Raw genomic sequence first — 23,144 nt, forward strand, 5'->3', positions numbered from 1 at the left:
CACAATATTTGATTTCCCTGTTTCTGCATATTTTTAAGAAAGAAGAGTTTGATGGAGTTCTGCTCTCAGTCTATTTGCTCTGAAGAAAGAAACAAATACACTCACCACCTTCTGATTCCCCTAAAATCCATAGATCGAGAAATGAAGTCTGCTGTGTCCTCGTTCAAATACAAGCAAAAGCATATACAAAATAATCAGCATGGCCGAATTGGGGTCGTTCAAATACAAGCAAAAGCATATACAAAATAATCAGCATGGCCGAATTGGGCCTTCAAAAGCACACCATTTTCAGCAGCGGTAGGCAATAAGACTATTGCAAGATAATAGGAATAACATCATACTGTACCTTCCACCCAGACTCAGCAACTCATCTTTGTTTAGTGTCTGTTTATTAACATTCTTGCCAACAATCATGCCCAAAACTCTAACATTAATTTTGGATGGTGAGACACAATGTAGAGCAGTGCATGCATCCCCAAGCAGCTTCCAAAGGCAGGAGACATCAGGACGATGGTGCACAGCCCTAAAAAAAAAAAAATAGAAAACTGGCAAGGTCATTGTAGGAAAGCAAAACATTACTCCTGCTGTCTATGTAATCCCTTTAATTCAACATATCCATTGAACCTGGACTATAACTTCAAACCTCATTCTTTCTGTGCAAAATCAGGTACCAGTAGGTTACATTTTTCACCTAGGGTAAAGCTTAACAATCTGTGCCATTTAGAATGTTCTGCTATCGGCCTGATGCCAACAGAGGATTTTGTTTAATCCAAAAGAACTACAATACTAAGATAAACATATTAAAGAAACTGTTTAAAGGGTATGTGGCTTTCATGGATTTACCTAGACAGTTGGTGGGAATTATTTATATGCGTTTGATAAAAATGTATTTATTTGCAGTGCTTATATAGCGCTTTTATACAAAGCACTTAACAGAGTAAATAGGGTTCAATAAAATTAGACAATCAATTGAGAGAATAAGAATCAAAGACCAAGTAGCAGACAGAGTTAGGAAAAAGAAATTTGAAGTAAATGGATTGAGCCATTTCTTTTAAACAGTGAGGAACACGAGCAAATTTCAAAAGGTACAGGTATGAGGTATCCGCATCCATCAGAAAGAACACTGAGAGGTAAGTAATTTGTTGTTCTAATGGATTCCTTCATTGCAAGGATTCCTCATCTTTGAAAACTCCCGTAGCAGTACATAGATCTTGAGAAGGGAGGGTAGTAAGGACAAAACTCTGAATTACAGCTGTACCAAAACAAGCTTCCTCACCAGACTAAGAATCCAAGCAGTAGTGTTTAGCAAACATGTGCAAAGAAGCCTGCATAGCAGCATGGCAAATGTTCAGAACAGGGACTACACTTTGCAGAGCTGAAGTAGCAGCTAACCCTCTAGTGGAGTGTGCCCAAAGACCCTCAGGAATATCCTTACCAGCCAGATCATAGTCTTCAGAGATACAGAGAATGATCCACCTTGGCAGTGCCTGTTTGTTCAGAGTCCGGCCAGCACCAGCATAACCACTGAAAAGCTGGTCATCTTTTCTGGCCTCTCTGATCTGAGGGCATTTACCGGATCTAACCGATTAAATCGTTCCTCTGCCTTCAATGGGTGAGGTGGAGGAAACTAACACAGGAAGATGGATCTGTTGAGAGGGATGGAAATCAGAGACCACTATCGGGAGGAAGGATGGCCTCACTCTCAAAGTCACCTTCTCCTTGAAGAAAACCAAAAAGGGAGGTTTAACTGATGACCCCTGGAGTTCACTCACCCATCTAGTGGAAGTGATGGCGAGCAGGAAAATCACCTTATCAGTGAGCAATCTTAAACAAGAATGAAGGGGCTCAAACAGAGACCCAATAAGAAACCGAACACTAAATTGAAATCCTATGGTGGAAAAACAAATTAGCATGCGGAAACTGATTGAATAGACACCATAGGAATTGCATGACAGTAGGGATCGCAAAAAAAAGAGCCATGTACTGACATTTCCTTGAAAACCGAAATGGCAGCAAGGGAAACCCTTCACAGTGCCAATCCTGCTTCCAAGTGCAATAGTTGGTATGACTCCAATTTACCCTCGTTGAAACGCAAGTGCAAAGTCGTGGAACAGAAGTGGCTGGCTTCTAGCACACCCTCTGGCAATATGGCCTGTCAGTCTGCTCCAATGGCAATACAGACTCTCTATCCGCTCCAAGAAACAGGCCCATATCCAATCTTGCATCTTATGGAGCCACAAACAACACGGCTGAACTTTTCAAAATCTGCGTGGAACTTGCCAATCCTACTGCAGTCTCTACTTCTCCTCTTTCATCTCAGGCCCTCTGCACAGCGCTGGGCACCCACTTCACAACCAAGACTCAGGAAATCTTGTTTTCTCTCCTCTATGGCCCTCCCTACCACGACCTGCACACAGGCCTCCAGCTGCCCCCTCTCCCTAACCCCTACTCCGCATCCTCCATTGCACCGGACAAGGTCACTAAGACAGTCTGCTCTATAAAAGTCTCCTCCAAACAGGTGCTTCCCTGCTCCTCTAGAACTATCAAGGACAACATTGCCTCTCTCGCTCTCTTCTTAGCTGAGTTCTGTAGCCACAGCCACTCTTTTGGCACTGGCTGCTTCCCTTCACCCCTCAAACACTCCCTTGTGCACCCACTCCATCTAAAAAAGCCATCTGAGGACCCTTCTTGACTGGCTAACTACCGCCCTATGCCCTCTACTCCCTTCCTGGGCAAACTCATGGAGAAGCTGGTCATCTCCCAACTAATCCATCATACCGAATCTGTTGAAAGCCTTCACGACCCCCAGTCTGGCTCCACAGCATCCAGAGGCACGGAAACTGCTATCCTGAACACCCATAATGACCTGCTCTCAAACCTCTATTCTAACTCTCCTTCCGCCCTTATTCTCATCGATCTATCCTCTGCCTTTGACACAGTCAATCATTCCATCCTCATAAATAGGCTCTGTGATACCCTGGGCATCACAGAGCAGGCACTGGATTGGTTAACCTATTTCCTCTCGAATCGGCCCTCACAAGCAAGTTCAACTGGGCCCCTTTCTCTCCTCCACCTCACTCTCGACTTGCGCCACCCCTCAGGGCTCTAACCTCTCGCTGTGGCTTTTCAACATTTACCTTGCCCCCCTTCCCCACTTGATCTCCACTTTTTCTCCTCATTTCCAGTGTTATGCTGATGACACACAGTTTACCTTTAAGCTTCTCTCATCTTCCTCTTCTCCTTCCTCTCTCATTCCAAATTTATTTTGATTACAGCAAACTGACCGCAATTTATCTGCTCGGGGCCTAATTTAAAAGCACACTTGCACCCCTGAAATTGCAAAATATCAAACATGGGGAGCGGGGGACACTCCCGCTCTCCAGCGTTGGTATTTGCAATACATGTGACCAAATTTCCCCACAAGCCAAATCACCCATGCAAAATGTGATCAAATTGGTCATTAGGTCAATTATTTTAGGTCAAATAGGCTAATACCATTCAGGCATGGTGTGCTGCATCTCGGCCTTAATGCCAGTAAGACCGAGATCCTTTTCATTGGGACCCCTACTTCCTCCTTCCTGCCTACACTCTGTCCGCCCTCCTTTGGCCCCCCTCCCCTCACCTTCGTGTGAGGCTAAAAACTTGGTTGTCATCTTCGACTCCTCTCTCTCCTTCTCACCTCATATTGCTGACCTTGCCAAGAAGGCCCACTATCAGCTTCACCTCCTCAGAAGCATTCTCCCTATCCTCACCTTCCCCCAGAAACCCGAATTATCCAGAGCCCTGGTTTTCTCAAGCCTTGATTATTGCAACAGCCTCTTCCTTAATCTGCCTCTCCCCTCACTCCGCCCTCTTCAAATAATCCAGAATAGGACTGCAAGATTTATCCATGGCCTCAAGCCCAGGGACCACATTTTTCCAGCCCTAAAATCTCTCCACTGGCTCCAGGTGGGTGCAAGGATCAAATTCAAGACCCTATGCATCATCCTCAAAGCTTTCTGAGGCATGGGACCTCGCTACATTCAACTCTCTCTCCCTGAAATACCTCCCTGCTAGAGCCCTTCGGTCCTCTAGCTCCAAGTCTCTGCAGATCAGATGTTTCTTCAAGCAGAGAGTGGGGGGTTGATCTCTCTCTTCGGCTGGAGCCTCCCTCTTGAACGGCCTCCCTGCCCCTCTCCGACTTGAGCTGGATCTCCTTAAGTTCCGGAAGCTCCTCAAGACTTTCCTCTTCTCCTCTTCCTTCCCTCTCTCCCACCCCCGCTAGTCTCCTCCTGCCACAACTGGATGCCTGTGTTCCTTATGAGTCTCTACGGGGCCAGGCCCTCCTTCGTCCAGTCCCCCCTTCTCACCCTTTCTTACCAGCACTTGCCCTTGGGCTCCCTTACCTGATCAGCCTTCTGAGGCTGCCCCCCCTCGCACTATTACCCTGTCCCTGCCTTCCTCTGGGACTAGCCCTCCCGGGCACCCCTTAGCACTTGACCAACCCCTTGGGCACACTCCCTCCAGCAATTCTACCTCCCCCTTCCCTTCCCTGACATGCCCCCTCCCCCTGCACTTCTTGATAATGCACTTGCACAATTCAAATATCACAAGGCCTAGCAGGACCATTATTGCACCCCATTTCTTGTCTTGTGGCGCCAGGAAACACTTTCTTCTGTATAGGCGCCATACAAATGTTCAATAATATAAATAAATATCTGCAGGTCCCTTTGGCCGAAAGAAAACAGAAAATCAAGAACAGAGGATGTGGAACAGGTAAAAGGGTCCAGATCCCTCTCCCGGGCACAAAGTCCAAAACGTATGCCACCTGAAGGCATAGGAGGATTTGGTGGCAGGTCTCCAAGCAGAGAGGAGTATATCTAAGACATCCTCAGACAAATCCTACTCCTATGACTCCACCTTTCATCAGCCAAGCATGAAGGTTCAGGCTGCTGGGGTTTGGATGTAGGATTCATCCCTCCGATTGGGAGAGGCCACTCCGGGGACCATGTTCTCTGGGGCCCAGTCTGGATCAATCAAGATCATCATGGACCCAAACAGACTCCTAAGAATGAGATGTATGACAGGGATCAGTGGGGACGCATACAACAGGTTGAGGTCCCACTCGACCGTCAAATCAGAGCCACCTGCACTTCCTGTTGACACTGTAAGCGAAGAAGCTCAAGTGGGCGAACACTCCTCTAGACAGTGCTTGCACTCATGGGAGGCCGAAGACTATCTGCTTAAAGCATCTGCAATGATGTTCTTGTTTTTACTGTTCTGATAAGCTGCAATCAAAGATACACTGTTCTCCAGATCCAAAACCACAATCGCATTGTATCTCTGCAGAGGCAAGGATCCCACACCATCTAGTTTGTTGACATAGTGCGTGACAAATATGTTAACTATGAGGATCAGCACTGTCTTGGCATCTATGGACAGGAGGCAAGTGACCAGGCCCAGCCTACTCGCTCAACTCCAGCAAACTGATATGTTCTCGGCATTCCAAAAGCGATCACAAGTCGCTCCCGGTCAGGTCTTGTAGGTGTGCATGCCAGCCTTTCAAGGATGCGCATTGTACTAGGGTCAGTTATGGCTAGGTTTTTTAAACAACATTCCTTTCAGCAACTTCTTTTTTTATGGGACCACTATTCGAAGTTTCTGGCCACTTTTGTGAAGACCTAAAGGAGATGAAAGGTATGCCACTGAAACTGTGACCATGACAACTGAGAAGTCACTGAAGCGACCACATGCGTAGCCAGGCCGTCAGCAGAAAAAGAATGCAGAGGTCCATAAGACGCAGCAAGCGCAGCAAAGCTGAGGCAGGAACTTTCTCATGTGACTGGAAGACATGAACCAACCTGGAGATTTTCGTCATGCGATCTTCGGGCGGAAAGGCCCTGCGAAGACAAGTATCCAAGAGAGCCCGGATGAACCAGAGGGACTGGGACATCAAACCTCGAGACTTCCTGAAGTTCGGGGAGAAGCCAAAGCAATGCAATAGACTGCACATCTGGTACAAATATAACAACTGGTCTGGGGAGAAGGTTTGGATGAACCATCATCCAGACAATGAAAAACAAATGCCTTCCCTTCTGAGTCGAGCCACCACCACCACTGCCAGCAGCTTTTATTTTTTTTTATTTTTATTTTTTTAGTTCAGACCCTGGGCACCAAAAAAAGACTTAACGGCAGGACCTTGAATTGGTAGTGGCAATTCTCCACTGTGAATCTCAGGTACTTCCTGCGCCTCCAGTGGAGGGGCACATGGAAGTAGGTAGCCAATCCTGCAAGCCTAAGGCCTGAAGAATCTGGGCTAAGGTGGCCATATGGACCTTGTCCTTGCTTAAGTACAGGTCCAAGAGTCGCAGATCTAAGAAGGAGCGTAGACGCCGGTCCTTCTTCTGCAGCAGAAAATATGTTGAATATCAGCCTTTACCTCGTTCAGAGTGGGGTACTGGGTCTATAGCCCCTTTTGCTAGAAGCTGTCAAACATCCTCCAGCAGCACTGCTTGACCGGAAGGAGGTCTGGGGGGCATTGAACAAAAGGGACACAGTATCCCTGTGAACAATCTTAATGCCCAAGCATCGGAAATGGTAAAAATCCATTCCTTGTCAAACCAGGAGATTCTGTCTCTCACAGGTGAGAGGTGGTTAAAGTCTGATTGCACTGGGTGCTACAGATGGCACAACAGAGGTGGAAAAAACCTTGTCTAGAGGCACCCCTTCCTGACCTCTGTTCGGGGGGAGGAAGGTGCTGCAACTGTTTCCCCAAGGGAGTCTGACCTCTACCTCTGTGGGCGTAAGCAATAAATGGGAGTAAACCCCTGCCCCTCCCCATTAGCATTGCAGGCTGCTGCTGTTGGACCACCATGCCCAAAGATTTTGCAGTCGCCTTAGATGCCTGGATTTTTTGGTGTGCCGAACAGACTGTTGCTGTCGAGCAGCATGTTCAGAGGTTTTACCTGAACATCCAGGGCAAAACCTGACATTCATAGCCAGTAGTATCTCCTAAGCACTGTCCCAGTAGCCATAGTTCTGACCAGGCAGTCCACAGTGCCTAGAGAGGCCTCCTTATCATCCTTCACTCAGGCTGGAAAACCATCCCTCTTGTTACCTGTTGGAATTAGTTCAGCCGCCTCTGAAATCACTGTGCAAGAGAACAAATGAACATTTGGCTAGGGCAAGTAAAAGCTTGCATCCAACCTTTTGCTTTCCCTAGGCAGGGGCAACAAGGGGAAATACGTTGTTTTCAGGTTCCCCGTGGTGGCCTGCACAGCCACACTTTTAGGTTATGCGTAGATGGACAGGCAGAGCAGGTCAGACGGTGCTGGCCTGTGCTTTTTGGCTTGGTCTCCAACCATCAAAGGCGGCTTAGGCCAAAGTTCAAGGATTGGTGATTCTACAGCATGTTAAAAGGCAGTAAGGTCTCTCTTTCCAAGAAAACACATGTCTGGGGTTGCTGTTGGTACTCTTGTTCAGAGGAGAATTGCCTACCATTTTGGTGCTGGACTACCTGTGGGTGGGACAAAGACTGATATGTGAATGGACATTTCTCCTCTGTGGAAAGCATAGTGAGCTAAAGCGTGGTTGAGACCCTCCCAGGTGCCATCCACCCAAGAACAGGTCAATGGGCCGTGTTCGTACCAGTAGAGGGTTTCACAGACCTCTTCATGTCTCTTTTTCCATGCCCTCATCCAGAATGTCCATGAGCTTGTACTGCACTTTGGTTTACAAGGGGCCCAACAACCCCAGTGTATCAACCATCTCAGCAATCCGGTGCTGAAAAAAAAGGGAGCATGTCTAATTCTGGGGAGGTGTCCAGACTGATTGCATCCTGAAGATCAGTAGTAGGGTCCACCAAATAACCTTCCCAGCGGTGTTGGGTTCCAATCAAAAAGGAATGGGGTCCCACTCCTCTTCATAAAGACCCTATGTTCAGGACATGAATGCACTCCTAGGGAGCAGAGCATATTCGAGGAACTCCAGAGTCACAGTCATCGGCCGGCACCGGTGGCAGAATGGAGGCAAATGTCGAGGCCAGAGGACCAACGTCTGTAGACAGAATGGTGTGATCTTGAGACGAGATCTTGTCCGTCATCTGTGCGGCCGAATCCAAGGGCGTACGGTCACACGGCTTTGCAATGTCTCGTCTGACCACGGTGGACTCTGATGGCAAAGATGTTGAGCACTGTGATGAATCCAATGGCGTCATTACGAATTCCCCGGCAGTGACCTCCTCCTATGTGGTCAGTGGACGGCAGCCACTAACTGATCTTGACCCTGGGGGGCGGTTATATGAGGGAGGTTCACATGGAAGGAGACAACCGCCAGGGAGATGTCATGGCTTCATTGAATGTGACATGGTATCCCCCATTTGCCCATGGAAAAGACTCCCTGATACCCAATACCCTAATGGCATATTGCCATGTAGCTGTTCCCCATTTTAGGGAAAATAGAGAAACCTTTTCCCCAATACCCTTTAAGGCAAATTCCCATCCCTAGTCTAAAAAGTAAAAGCTCCAAGAAGACCTTTTTCAGTTCTAATTCTCCTTCATATAGAACATTTTTTTTCATATGAAACCATTGAGAGAGATTTTGCAAGTACTATGCATCAGTTGACATCAATGGACTCCAACTCTTACAACCAGATAAGTACTGGGATGAGGAGAATGAGCATGCTAGTTGTTATCATAAAGTCCAGGTGTGTGGGACATTTAAAGATGGAAACCAGACTATTGGTACCAGATGGATCAGGAGAAGATGTTGCATCTCCCTAGGAGGCGTGTAGAAGCTGGAGGCACGAGCTGGTGTGGTGGAGCAAAGACGCTCGCCAGCAGAGAGGGAAAGTAATGTCACACGAGCAGAACATGCCGCAGAGAGGCCAGAACCCAAGGGAAGATTCCTGGGCTTTCAGCAGCTAAAACAAGCGCCTTACCCTCACTGGGGTGGAGCAAAATATGTGCCAAATGACAATAGAGGTTATCAATTGGGTGTGTATAATTCTAAAAGAAAAAAAAGGATGTTAATGGTAGCAGATTTATAACAAGGTTTAGTTTTATTAGACTTTATATTGCTATTCTCCTTTAGCAATACTAAATGTGTCATATTGGATTCATTGATTTCTTGATGTGGTTATCTTCTTCCCTCTGTGATTGTCCTCGTTGTCATGTGAGATCCTCTCATGTGGTTTTCCCTATTGCTGTGGTTAGTTTCCTCATGTGATTGTCTTCTTTCCTCTGTAATTATCCTCTTTATCATATGATTATCATCATTTACTGTTCCATATATTGATTGTCCCCTTCTGTAGTTTTCCTCTCCTGTGGTTTTTCCATTTTCCTCTACACGTGTTTCACCATCCTAGTTAGAATGGGTCTTCAGGAGGAAAATTGTTCTGATTGTATCTTTTGATTTATGTATATCCAATGTGATCTGATTAATTGTGGGAGTCGGTTGAAAAGAAGTACCAAATCAAACTACCAGTATACAGCCCCAGACCCAAATATTTTGAACAAAATAAAACCCACAAGAGAGGAAAGAGAAGAGGCATTAAGAAACCCAAAAGTAGGTACATCAGGAATGCAAACAAGATCACAACAATAGAAACACAATTGGGAACGAAACAAATAGATTTAATTATGAATATCTCAGCTCTGACCATTGATACTGACTTAAGGTCAGCCCTAAATAAAGGACTTTCCTTTTGCCCAACCAATGAATATTCCAAGCCTTGATACCTATACGTTTTGTAGACTACTTAAACTGAAAAAATTATTCAAGTCTTTATCCAAGAGACAAGGAAAGGGAAGAGTTACATCAACAACTGTCAAATCTGACAGTAGATATTTCAAAAAGCACAGTATTTCTACTGAATATAGAAGGTATGGAAGAAGACTAATCTGGAAAGCTTTGCACAAGAACAAAACATAGCATTAAATCTGGCAGAGGAAAACACCCTGAGACCACGATATAATTTTGTACCAACGTTAGCACCAGATAATGCGATTGATCTTTTCAATAGAGCAGAAGACCTCAGACACCTATATCTTTCTAATCACAAGTCCAAAGTACACCACAACCTAACAGCAAAGGAAAGAATAGCGTACATTTTTTTTCAAAAAGGACACCACGGGGCGCGGGACAAGATGGCTGCTTGACTTCACTGCTCCCGCTGCCTCTGGCACAGAGGTGAAGAGATCGAGTGAAATCGCAGGCACAGTCATAATAGTTTCCCCCAAAAGAAAGCGGAAAGCTGCTGGGTACGACTGCTGGCCAGAAGGCAGAGAAGAACGACCCAAAGAACAGTATCAGTGTATGGCACCCAGAGACAGAATAAGGCTGCAGCCATGCGGAACAGTGAGCCAAGGAGAGAAAAACAGGAGGCTGGGGCCGACTGTGGATACTGGGGGCCCTGAGGGTCCACAAACGAGGCCACTCAAACTGTATGCTGCACCCGACGACGGCAGTGGAATCACCCCGGGATATACCCCCTGAGGCGCGCAGGCCCTCTGAGGCCGCAGCAGAGCTGATCCGGGTCTGCTGAGAGAAACACTGCCCATCTGCAGAACCCGAGAAGCAACGTGGACTGTGCCACCGGCCCCAACGCAATGTCCGCTGCTCAAGGAAGCAGGGAGAATGGAGCGGGAGGCGCGGAATGACCGGCGTAGTGGAGGAGAGCCCTGTCCAGAGACGTGGTGACAGGTGCGTCATCCCATCCCCTCTCTCCCGTGGCCGGGTAGAGACAACGGAGCGCAGCTGAGCCCCCACACAGGACACAGAGCAGAGGAGTGCCGAGGGTGGAGGTTAAAACCACATGGGGGCCCCCCGGGCAGCCACAGGAACACAAGGTAGCAAGAGGGCAAACGTATTAACAGAGCCCAGGGAGCATAGTGAGCTCACACTGAGCGCGCCATGCTAAAGGGGGAAAGCCTACCAACTTAACATTGGAGGGATAAGGAGAGCTACACAAGAGGCGAAGAGAGATGCTCCAAAGAGCTGGAAAACCTCAGAGGTGCACCCGCAGACCGGGGAACGGAGCATAATGCGCAAGACCCGCCGGGCCCCCCAACAGCCCGCCAAATGGCAACTAAGGAGGTAAATCAAACACTGGCAACAGGAGGTGCCCACAGGGAGCAAGGACTGATGGGAAACCTGGTGCGAGTAAAGCCCAGCACGTAAACTGGGAATAGAAAAGGTGCATCAAAACGCCCGAAGAGCTGCACCCAAGAGACACCGCAACAGCCAGAGAAGGCTCACGCCAGCCCTGGGAACACCCGCCCAGAGAAGGCACTAGAAGAGGGAGACGAAATATGGGGACAGCCGGGGCCTGGGACCACACTGACTACACTGAACCCCATCCCCCATACCTTCAAAAGGGGAAGGCATAAAGAGGGGCCATAACGGGTGAGGCACTGCCCCCAGAAATACCTGGCACGCGAAGAATGCAGAGGAGCCCCCCCCACGGGCGTTAGCTGGCACAAAATAGGTCCATGTCTTCTCCGATATACTGATAGGTCCAAAATCTTGAACAGAGCCAAACAGCTAAGAGAAATTGCATTTGAAGGCTCCAAAGTTGCAATATAACAGGACCTCTCGAATCTCACCCTAGCAGAGCCTGTAGACCCCTCACAACATGGCTGCAGGATAAGGGGATCAGATGAAGATGTGGCTACCTGTTCTCCTTAGAGTTTGAAGTGGAGAGGGTGGAATGCCGCCTAACCTCAGCAGAGTAAGCTGATCAGGCCCTCAGCCATCTAACGGCGGACATAAAGACAGAGCCCGAGACGTCACGAGACCCACCCACGAGTGGTGAGGGGTCAAGATCCTCACTGGGCCTACAGAGGAGAAGGAAAGGACAAACCGGGAGGAAGTACATGAGGCTCAATGGACCCTCACCCCGCAAGCAGCCCGCCTCACAGGACAATAGACCTGAGCAAGAACCAGGGGAACGGAACATATGATAGTTGGAAAGGATTCAAAAGTGACTGGGCGAACACTCGCATGATAGTTACTAGACTGCCGGAGGAGGGTGTCTCCAAGATCACAAACGAACTTAAACAACAGTTGTTTTTAGTTGTAAAATTGTTGGGGGGTTTGTATAAATGTCATGGCTACTCGGACAGAGACAGAGCTGGAGAGGAACACTACTCCCATGTCAATGATCAAGACAAGAGTTTGGACCCATGTGCTTAGTTGATGATGTACACTAGTGATGGGAAGGGGTGATGCTGCAAGAGGTCTGCTGGTGGGAACAGTGAACGTGAAAGGGCTCAATTCCCCGACCAAGAGATCTCTAGTTGCCAGACAATTCTGTAGAGTGCATCTGGATGTACTCTTCGTGCACACATCTAATCCATGGAGAGGAATGGGCGATACGAGGAGCAGGTGTTGGCCAAGTACATTGGGTATTGGGGACAGTGAAAGGGGGGGGGGGCAGTCCACAAACAATGTCACCTACGGGACTGCACGGCCACTCGCCTCCTGTAGTGGAGATTACTGATACTCAAGGGGATTCTGGATGGGGCAAGGGTACTCCTGGCAGCATTATATACCCCCAATGAAAGGCAGGCACAGTTTATAACAAATGTGCTCAATGCAATACAGGAGCAGGAGGCAAACCTTTACATAATAGGGAGGGACTTCAACTCCTGGGCAGATGAGACCAGAGATAGAAAGACCACAGAAATCAAAGTATGTGTAACGCTCACCTGATTTCCGTAGAGGCGCCGGTCTTGACTGGGCGTATACCGTATCTTCAAAGGTGATGTGTAACACACAGCTGGCTCTTTGGGCTGGACCTCTGTGCACTGTATGTCTGACTCGAAGGGTAAGATGTCTTAGGTAAGTGAACGCCGTGCTCTCCATCTGCCTCGGGGCAGGGTGCTGTAACCAGTTTCTTCACTGGATAAGGGGAGCAGGCCTCTTGACTTCAGAGGACTGCTGTCCGTCGTTTACTGCACGAACGGTAAGTTTCGAGTAATTCTAATGTCTTTAAAGTCTTTAGTAATGATGTTTCTTGTTTTGCAGGGTTCCGGCGATGGCGGATGACGGGCTGAAGTGAGTTGAAGATGGAGCCCGTGTGATGAATAGAAGCGCCTGGAAGCACGTAAGTAAGCGCTTGTTGCCTGCTTCACGATGCGCTCTAACTGTCTTTTTATTTTGCAGGTACAAGTTCGGAGCGGCTGCAGGGTGCCGGAATACCCACTGGGTTAGATGTGGAAAGGAGTAATGGCACGTGAGTATTAAAGTTCCCCAATGTCTTTAAACGCACCTTGTTTTGTCTTTCAGATGCGGGATGCAGCGCCGAAGGCCTCCGGAGCGTGCGAAGAGTTGGTAAGCTTTTGTCTTTCAGATGCCGGAATGCAGTGTGAAGACCTCCGGAGCGCACGAGGAGTAGGTAAGCCTTTGTCTTTCAGATGCCGGAATGCAGCGCGAGGCGTTGGTGACAGCCGATGGACCAGGTAAGTGAAGAGCTGTCACTGAAGACCGTAATGCTAACCTGTTCTTTCTTGTCTTTATAGGTGTTGCTGAAGACTGGATTCAGGATGGTAAGCCTTTTTCCTTAGGCCCAGGATCAGATGCAGAAGACACGATGAGCGTTCTGCTGCAGAGGATGCAGAATAACGCAAAGCAAGATTCATCCATCGAGTGTGGTTTAAATAGCCTCCTGTAGTGCTTAGGTGTCTCCTTCCACAGCCACGCCCAGGTAAGCAAAGAGTTCCTGCTTTCCAGAAGAGTTCCAGTGTTCTGAAACTAGGGAGTGGCTCCTGCCCCACCCAACAGGAAAAGTAGTTCCAAACAGAAGAGGATCAGAGGCTCAACTGGCAGGCAAGTAAGCAGCATGGTCTGCTGCAGGTAAGTCCACCCAAGCATTATGAGCCCGGCGCTTCCAGCGCTGGGACTGGGCATATTTATGAGCCTGGTTCCACTGGCGCCAGGACTGGGTCCAAAAGGTCCCAATTGGGACTGGTTGGCACTCGGAACCTGGGTTATGGATCTGCTTCCAAGGGAGTTGGGAAAACCCTGACCTTTTGGAAGCAGAGATCATGACAGTATGGAGGGAAGGGGGTACTAAACCCGGACACCTGGGATGCACGTTGGTGGCCTGAGGCCTAATTGATGTATGGAGGGAGGAGGGATACATATTTTATTCAGCTCCACACCACACATACACTAGGATGGACTACCTTCACCTCAATAGGGACCAGGGGACGAGAATGACCCATAGTGAAATTAGACCGGTGGGCTGGACCCATCATGACATGGTCCTCATGTCCCTCAATGTCACTGGCCTCTACAGGCCAGACAGTAGCTGGCGTTGCAACAAAACCCTCTGGAAAGACCCCCTCTTCGCTAAATAAATGGGGGAGTCAATTACCAAATATTTTGAACTGAATGACAACAGGGAAGTGGATAGTGGGGTATTCTGGGATGCAGGAAAGGCAACTTGGAGGGGGCTGCTCATCAGAGAGGGGGCGAGACGCAAAAGGGAAAGAAACTTCAGAGAAGAACAACTGATGAGAGAGAAAGTGGAAGTGGGGGGGAGGATGCATGCGATGGAGGGAGACGTAGAGGAAGCCAAGGAACTGATACACTCCATAAGAGCAGAACTGAAAGCACTAGGAATGGGAGAAACCATATGGAAGCTGGGATACCGCAAGCAGAAATATTATGAGAAGGGCAATAAAGAAGACGCGCTGCTGGCAGCGAGGCTCTGAGCGCAGAGAGGTGGGTATCCTCCCTGAAGGACTCCGGGCGAGACACGAGGGATACACCTAAGGAGATAGCAGAGGGATTCGCACAATATTACGAGGCCCACTACACATCCGAAGTGCAGGGGGTGGGGGCGAGACAGCAGTAAGAGAATAACTCGATAACATAGAATTAAACTCACTAACCAATGGGGGGACGAAGCACCTAGACAGTCCCATAACAATAGAAGAGGTACAGGAAGCTATATCCCATCTCCCCAAAGGTAAAACCCTGGGGGAAGATGGATACACTATAGGATTCTACAAGAAATTCTCAGGGATCCTATCTGGACACATGGTACGAGTCTACAAGCACATCCTAGAAGCGGGAGAGGCTCCCGACACCTTTAGTAAGGCGCTGGTATCATTGATACCTAAGGAGGGAAGGGATCCCACGCAATGCGCGTCCTATTGCCCCATCTCACTATTGAATGTTGATGAGAAGATTTTTACACGTATAGTACTTCGCGCTTTGAGGAATGGAAAATCTTCTCTGGTCGCATAGACCTTACCTTCGACCCAGAAGTCGATTTAATAATAGGAATAAACAAAGACGTTGACGTTAACAGTAAAGGCTTCGATACAGTCGAAGGAGCATTCGATATCGTTGAAGTAGTTATCGATGCTGTCGGAGGAACCTTCGACACCGTTGAAGTAGTACTCGACTTAAGAGTCTTCGAGTGGCTTGCCGACACCTTAGACTCAGCCGTCTTCGAGAAAGGCTTTGGGGAAGCCTTAGATGACCATTTTAATGGCGGATGAGTATCCAACACCATTTTATAGAGTTTAGCTTCTGGTTTTTTCACTGGTAGACATTTCTTGTGAGGCGTCTGGGAGGATCCCCTCAACGACAACCCCAATGATTTTTCATCGGATCTTTTTGTTTTAGATCTTCCCCTGCCACTTTTAGCATGAGCAGGGGCATGGCTTTCAATAGACTTCTTTGAGGGGGTCTGGCCCGCATTCTCAAAGATTTTTAACAATGAGGCTCTGAAGGCCTCCCACTTTTTCGGGGAATCATGTTTGGAATGGCAGGTGGTAACCTCCTCCGAAGATGTCGAAGAAGAGGAAGAGGGAGACCGGTGTCGCCTTTTCTTCGACTTTTTTAAAGAAGAAGACGACTTCCTAGATCTACTCCTCGACCTTGATTTCTTCGATTTATGACGTCTTTCACTAGACTCAGCCGAGCCTTTCTTCTCGAAGAAGACTTTGAGGACTCCTCCCCCACTGCTAGTTTACCTCTATTTTCCTTTATTGCTTTATTGGTCATCGCCTGACAGGAACCGCACTTGTCTATTCGATGGTCGGGACCGAGGCACCAGAGGTAATTTCGATGGGGATCCGTTATTGACATTTTCTTATCGCATTTCTGACATTTCTTGGAGCCAGTTTTAGGTTTAGAAGGGTTCGATGACGAAGACATTATGAGAACTGAAGTCCAGTTTTGTAGGGACAAAGCGAAAGCTATTGGAAAATCAGAACGAAGGCCAATGGGCGCGGCTCGAGCCATTTATACTGCAGATGACGTCGACGCTCGACGGATATCGCTGAGGGACATCGACGCCGCAGACTCGAGCAGAGCGCCCTCTGGTGGAGAATTATTTTTTTCCGAAGCAGCAAAGCTGAAGGTAAGGATATATCGAAGATGAGGAATACGTGGGAGGACACAATTCATTCAAATAAGCATGTATGCTGATGATATAATGGTTTACCTCTCAGAGATGACAGTCAGTACCAAGAGTGCTCTTGGTGGTAGAAAAATATGGGAACTTATCGGGTTTCAAGATAAATGTAAACAAGTCAATCCTCCTCCCAATAGGGGAGGTGACGGAAGAGCGGAGAAGGGGAGGGTTGGAGATACAAATAGAGGAAGGTAGCTTTAAATACCTCAGAGTCAGGATACCAAGAGTGTTGGACAACCTATACGAGGAAAACTTCCCCCTTTCTGCTGCATCAACTCTTTAGGGATCTAGACAGTTGGGTGAAATTAACCATATCGTGGTTGGGACGCTTAAATGCGCTGAAAATGGTCCTACTCCCTAAGTTGCTTGACCTTTATCAGGCACTCCCAATAGAATTACCAGATGCGCACTTTGGAGAACTGAAAAGGAAAATGATAAGATTCCTATGGGAGGGGACAATCACACAGGGTACCCTATAGACTACTGGTACAACCCAAGGAAAAGGGGGGAGTGGGGCTCCCAGAAATGCATACGTACTATAGGACAGCTCAGTTCAGCGCTCTAATCCCCTACTTGAGGGGTGACAAACAAAAGCAGTGGGTGGACATTGAAAACCACCTGTTCCGCCCGGTGACACTCAGAGAATGGCTGTGGGCACCACGAGAAGCAGCCCGAGTAAGGTGCGGAGGCACAGGATCCCAGGCCCACTCTGGTCCCTGTGGAGAATCAAGAGGGAGATGGTGGGGTGATGACCTGGCGCTCACACCTAAGCCACATCTGGGCACCCCCCATAAGAGACCGGATCCCCGGGCACGAAAGGTTTCAAGACTGGTTTGAGGGTGGTGTGGAAATGGTGGTACAGGTTTGAAGAAAAAAGGGTTTATAGAGATGAATGAACTTGAAGACAAGTTGGGAGGGGGAAAGATCTCAGTATTTAAATACTTGCAGCTCAAAGGGGTCCTGATGTCCGAGGATTGGAAGGAGGACCTGCAAAGGGAATGACACGTACAGAAAAGGTGTTGGACACGGGAAAAGGGACAAGAGGGCTCTTCTCTGGGTTAAATCAGTCCCTATTGGAAGCTCGAGGGGGAGACAGAGGTATACAGGAGAAAATGGGAGAGGGACAAGGAGATAGAACTGGAGGACATTCACTGGCAGAGATTATGTGAGAACGCCCACCGTACCTCAGTGGCCTGTCAATATAAACTTCAAGGTTAAAACTTTTGCATAGGTGGCAATGGGACGCGGCAAGGCTAGCACTGATGTACCCGGGTGTTGACCCCCAGAGCTGGAGGAATTGCGGACAGAGGGTGGACTATTGGCATATGTGGTGGACCTGTAGTAGGGTGCAGAGATACTGGAAGGAAATCCTGGGCTGGATAAGAGACTTAGACGGGGTGGACAGACGGTTGGACCGACTCCTGGTGCTTTTTGGGATAGAGGTGATAGAAGGGGACTGGGTCACGCTTCCGCATATGCCACACTTTCTGCTATTGGCGGCCAGGGCATGCATTGCAGGAGGATGGAAAGGGCAGAAACTCCCCAGTTAAAGGCAAAAGGCGGTAAAGGCCCTGGATATATACCGAATGGAACAACTTACCAGGCAAATACACGGCCAAACTCCCTCTAGGGAAATGGAATGGGCTCCCTTCCTGGGAAAATATGACACAGAGAGATTCCAGTAAGGAGACAACCAATAGCTTCGGGAAGTTCACACTGAGTAATGGCACGTGAGGGAAACTGTACAAGTGAGACGAGAGAAGGGAAGTAACATAATGGAAAAAGTGAGGGGAGATTGGGCACAGAGTAAACACGTGTAGACCCCATATCAGACCTCGCAATGGGAAGCAGAGAGATGCCAGAGAGGGATGTAAGTGGACTCCAAACAAATGAAAGGAGGGGGTGAAACGGGGTGCCGATGGAATCCCCCCTCGCCTGAGGTCCGCTGCCACCACCACCATTAGCTTGGTGAAGACCCTCGGGGCAGAGGTCAATCTGAACGGCAGGACCCGAAACTGAAAATGCGAGTCTCCAGCCGCAAACCTCAGGTACTTTCTGTGCTTGGGATGAATCGGCACATGAAAGTAAGCATCCTGTAGGTCCACAGACACCAACCAATCCTGAAGTCGAAGGGCCTGGAGGACTTGAGAAAGAGTAACCATCTTGAACTTGTCCTGCCTGAGAAGTTTGTTCAACCAACTCAAGTCCAGGATGGGTCTCAATCCCCCGTCTTTCTTTGGGGTAAAAAAATAAGGGGAATACCATCCCTTGTTCCTCTCTGCTACAGGCACCAGTTCTATAGCGCCTTTCTCCAACAGGGTTAACATTTCCTGTGCAAGGAGCGGATCTGGAAGCTTCAAAGAGAGTTTCCCCCGGTGGATTGTTGTGAGGCCACTGTAGTAAGGGAAGGCAGTAGCCGTGGGCTATGGTATCAAGAACCCACGCATCTGAAGTAATGGCTTGCCACTCTTCGAGATGCTAAGACAGTCTGCCCCCAACCGGCAAACCATGGGACATGGCCTCATGACTGGTTGGAAGCGGCTGCAGCAGTGCCTGAAGGTAAAGAGGCAGCTGCCTGAGCGGCTTTGGCACCTCCATTTCCCCGACCACCACGGGTACTTTTTCACGGGCCCCTTTGACTGGCGGCCCCTCTCCTTCTACCAAAGGAAGAATAGTAACGAAAAGAACCTCCCCTCCACTGCTGTCCCCTATGACGAAAAGGCGGAGGTTGACGCACAGCTGCGCTCAAGGATTTTGCAGCAACTTTCGAGGTCTGCAACCTCTCAAGGCTCTCGTCAGCCTTGTTGCCAAACAAATGTGCGCCATCAAAGGGCATGTTCAGAAGACGGCTTTGCACATCCGGAGCAAAACCCGACTTCCGCAACCGTGCAAATCTGCGTATAACGGTGCTCGCAGCCATGGACCGGCTAACACTGTCTGCCATATCCAAACCCGACTGAAGGGATTCGCACATAGCATACTTGCCGTCTTGCACCAGAGCCAGGAAGCCATCCCTTTCTTCCCCCTCGGGAATATGCTCAGCTGCTAAAGAAACACAGTTCCACAGAGTGTGTGAGAACCTTGCTAAGGCACAAGTGGAGTTGGCTAATTTCAATGCCATGCTCCCCGCAGAAAATACCTTCGGAGCCCAACCGTCGAAGCGTTTGTCGTCCCTATCAGGAGGGATGGTAGGGTACGCCGCCTGCCTCGAGGTGGCCTTGGCCGCCTGAACGACCAAAATCTCGGGAGTGGGGTGAGTGGATAAATAACTGGGGTCACTAATGGAAGGGCGGTACTTTTTTGTCGAAGATTTATTAAAAGCCGGAAGAGATTCCAGTGACTGCCAAGCAGCTGCCACCCTTTTCTGTAAGGTGAGATGAAACGGTAATACCGGGTCAGAGGACGGACCTTGATCTAAGATGTCCGTTAGATCATCCTGCACAAAGTCTTCAGGAGGACTGGACCAGCGCAGATACTCTGAGACCCTAGCCATGAGCCTCCGGTATGAAGACTCTGCATGAGCCCCAGGCTCAGGCCTACCAAATTCCACTTCCGGAGAAGTGTCCAACCCACTGGAATCATGAAGGGTCTGCCTCAACTCCTCCACCTGACTGTCTCCAGAAAAAAATTGAACCACATCAAGTTCACCAAGGTCCTCAAAATCAGACCTTTCTTCCTCTTCATAAATGTCATCCAGAGGGAGTAGAAACCCTGACCTGGGGACAGAAGAGGCCCTGGAGTCAAATACAGGCCTCACAGACTTCACAGTAGCCTTCCTAGGAGGATCCACCACATCGGGGTACTTCAATGGCAAATTTTGGGCATAAATCCCCAAAGGCGTCGAGGGCGCTGAAGGCTTTGATGTCGAGAGCGTCCACAACCTCGGCGGCATGAGGCCGAAGGCGTCGACGTCCACACTGGTACCGACGGCGCAGTGGGCTGATAAGACAGCAAAGCGTCGACGTCAGAGTCGGGCGGACATGGCGCTGATCGAGTCGACGTCAGCTTGGAGCCCTTAGTAGGTTGCAGCGGTTTTGCTGGGGACGAGGACTGAGACCTAGAAGCACGTCTCTTGCGACAGTCCGAAACGTTGTCCGAATGGGAACTCGAAGGCTCCCGATGCGAGTCGTGGCGGGGACCCGAGCCCGAAGGCGTGCGAGCCGCAGTACGAGACCTGCCTGGCCAGCTTCGTTAGAAGGCACGACTGGACCCGTGCCCTGCGATTGAAATATCGCTAACATTTGCTCCTTAAAGGCAGCACATTCCTCCGGAGTCGAGGACTTCATCGGGCATGCCACTTTCCTCGTGCCTCTATCCTCCGAGGTTGACGGGGAAGGCGACGGCGCTTCCGCGAATGCCGCAACGAGGATGAAGCATGGCGGGAACCACTATGGCACCGAGAACCCTGGGCCTCCTCCCTACCTGGAGAGTCACCCTTCGAGTCGTCGGTGGACACCCCTTTGGATTTCGACTTGGATTTACAGGACTTACTGGGTTTCAAACCCCTACCTGCCTTGGCAATTAGCGACTGGCATTTCGAACAGTCGTCGGTGTCGTGACTCTCACCCAAGCACCACAAACAAATGCAATGCAGGTCAGTGATCGATATTTCCGACTTGCATTTTCGACTTGCAGTCCCGGCAGGTCTTGAAGCCAGACCGCGGAGTCGGGGGGGTCGAAGAAAAAGACATTGTGACGATAAACACACAAGGCGCGCCGAGTTTCACGAAGCAACATGTACACGGAAACTGAACTGAGGCTACGGGCGCCTTGCGTCCTATTTATATCCGGTGACGTCGCCCTCGACGGAGGCCTTCGACTCAACGTCATCGACGCAGGACGCCCTCTGCTGAAAATGTTTCCGAAGTGCACAGATATGGACATTACATGTCAAAGATGTGGAATACGTTGGAGGACACAATCCATTCGAACATGAGATACTACAATAAAGAAGAAACACGCCAACTAAAAGACAAACATTGCTATAAAAAACAGAACAATCACATGAGAGGATAATCACGTGAAAATCACATGAGAGGATAATCATATGATTAAAAGGATAATTACAGAGGAAAGAAGACAATCACATGAGGAAACTAACTACAACAATAAGGAAAACCACATGGGAGGATCTCACATGACAAAGAGGACAATCACAGAGGTAAGAAGATAACCACATCAAGAAATCAATTAATCCAATATATGACAAATGTAATATTGCTTAAGGAGAATAGCAATATAAAGTCTAATAAAACTAAACCTTTTTATAAATCTACTACCATTCAAATCCTTATTTTCCATTCAGAATTATACACACCCAGTTGATAGACCCTCTATTGGTATTTGGCGCAGAATGTTGACCTCATATTTTGATTAATCTAATAGGTGAACACTGGGCAGGTACAGTTAGCAGAAGCAGCAGCCAACCAGCGACAATACATACTCCGATCTACAATTAAGGATTTTTTCACCAAAGGTCTGTTATATGTCTGCATTGTATTGTTAAACTTACCCTCACCAGGACCTGAAGGAAAGCAGGCTTGCAGGAGCAGAGCTGTGAGAAAAGCCAGAGACACATCAAAACAGCCCAGGGCAGCCCAACCTTCTAAACCAGCGTAATGGAAGGGAGAATACCAGGCAGTGGCAAAACCCATAGGAACTCCTGAGAAAGAACCATGTTTGGTGAGCAAAGAACTGTCAGACCAATAGTCACCAAGGTAGGAGAAGAATCCAGGGGAAGGGAGTAAACCTCTGGAACCAAGGCTTGTTATTCGTGATGAATATTTGTGGTAAGAAGGAACCTTTTGAAGAAGAATTTACAAGGATATGCAGTTTGTACCTAACAGGATTGTTGTAGGCCATAAAGAACTGTGTTGATCAAGAAACATTTCCATACCATTGAAGAATCCACAGGAAAGGAACCAACCTCTGGAACCAAGGTTCTGTTATGTTGGAGAACTTTAATGTTGGAGCTATTCTATTTTCATTTATGAACACTTTTTGCAAACATCAGGTTAAAGACATATCCCTTCTCACTTTATTATTTTGCTTATAGTGTGAGGTTCAGTATAGAATGTTTGGACACAAGGACGGTTTTGATTTCTGGCATCCTGACACAGACAGATCCTTGGTTTCAGGTAAGGAAATTCCTCTTAGAGCTGGGTCAGACAGGCATTTTCCCAACCCATGTATGTTAATAAAGGTCTTTAACCAAAAACATGACAACTTTGTGTCCAGTTTTCATTTCTGACCCCTCACTCCTTAAGCTGCAAGGCCTTTCATTCCATTCTTCTGGTGTTGTAGGTCCCACCCCCCTCCCTCTTCTTTTCTCTCACACAGTGATTGAGGACCCTGGATGCAGCATCCCTCAGCGCATCCTTTCTATGCCAGTCTGCTAGAGATGGTTCTGTTGCCCGCAATATTCCGGCCTGGAGGCATGTGACTCACAGAGAGTTCCAACTAGATATTAGTGGACATTTACTTATCAAATCCACCCTAGGGTGTCAGAGGTACAAATCCCACCCTGACCCTTCATTAGCCCATATTCTATGAAACCATTGTTAATTTTCTCCACTTTTGCATTTAGTGCTCCTTTTTCTTTACCAAACTTGCCCAGAAATGTCAAGAAAGGAAATACACTGCACCGAGAGGACATGAGATTTATTCTTCTCCTCTGTATTTTGGTTTATATTATGTTACAGGGGCTGTTCAATTGCCCTGAAGAAGGCGGCTA

At 48.4% G+C, this 23,144-nt stretch overlaps 1 protein-coding gene across 1 annotated transcript in view; it reads right to left on the bottom strand.

The window, feature by feature from the left end:
• SKIC3 (SKI3 subunit of superkiller complex) overlaps positions 1-23,144 on the bottom strand; it is a 2,336,627-nt gene that overhangs the window by 1,493,270 nt on the left and 820,213 nt on the right. The window contains exon 19 of the mRNA XM_069627646.1: positions 347-523. Coding sequence (XP_069483747.1) covers positions 347-523 — 177 coding nt within the window. The remainder of the gene's footprint in view (positions 1-346; positions 524-23,144) is intronic.

This window comes from Ambystoma mexicanum, chromosome 6p (genome assembly GCF_040938575.1).
Source record: "Ambystoma mexicanum isolate Mex_15411 chromosome 6p, UKY_AmexF1_1, whole genome shotgun sequence".
Taxonomy (NCBI): Eukaryota; Metazoa; Chordata; class Amphibia; order Caudata; family Ambystomatidae; genus Ambystoma; species Ambystoma mexicanum.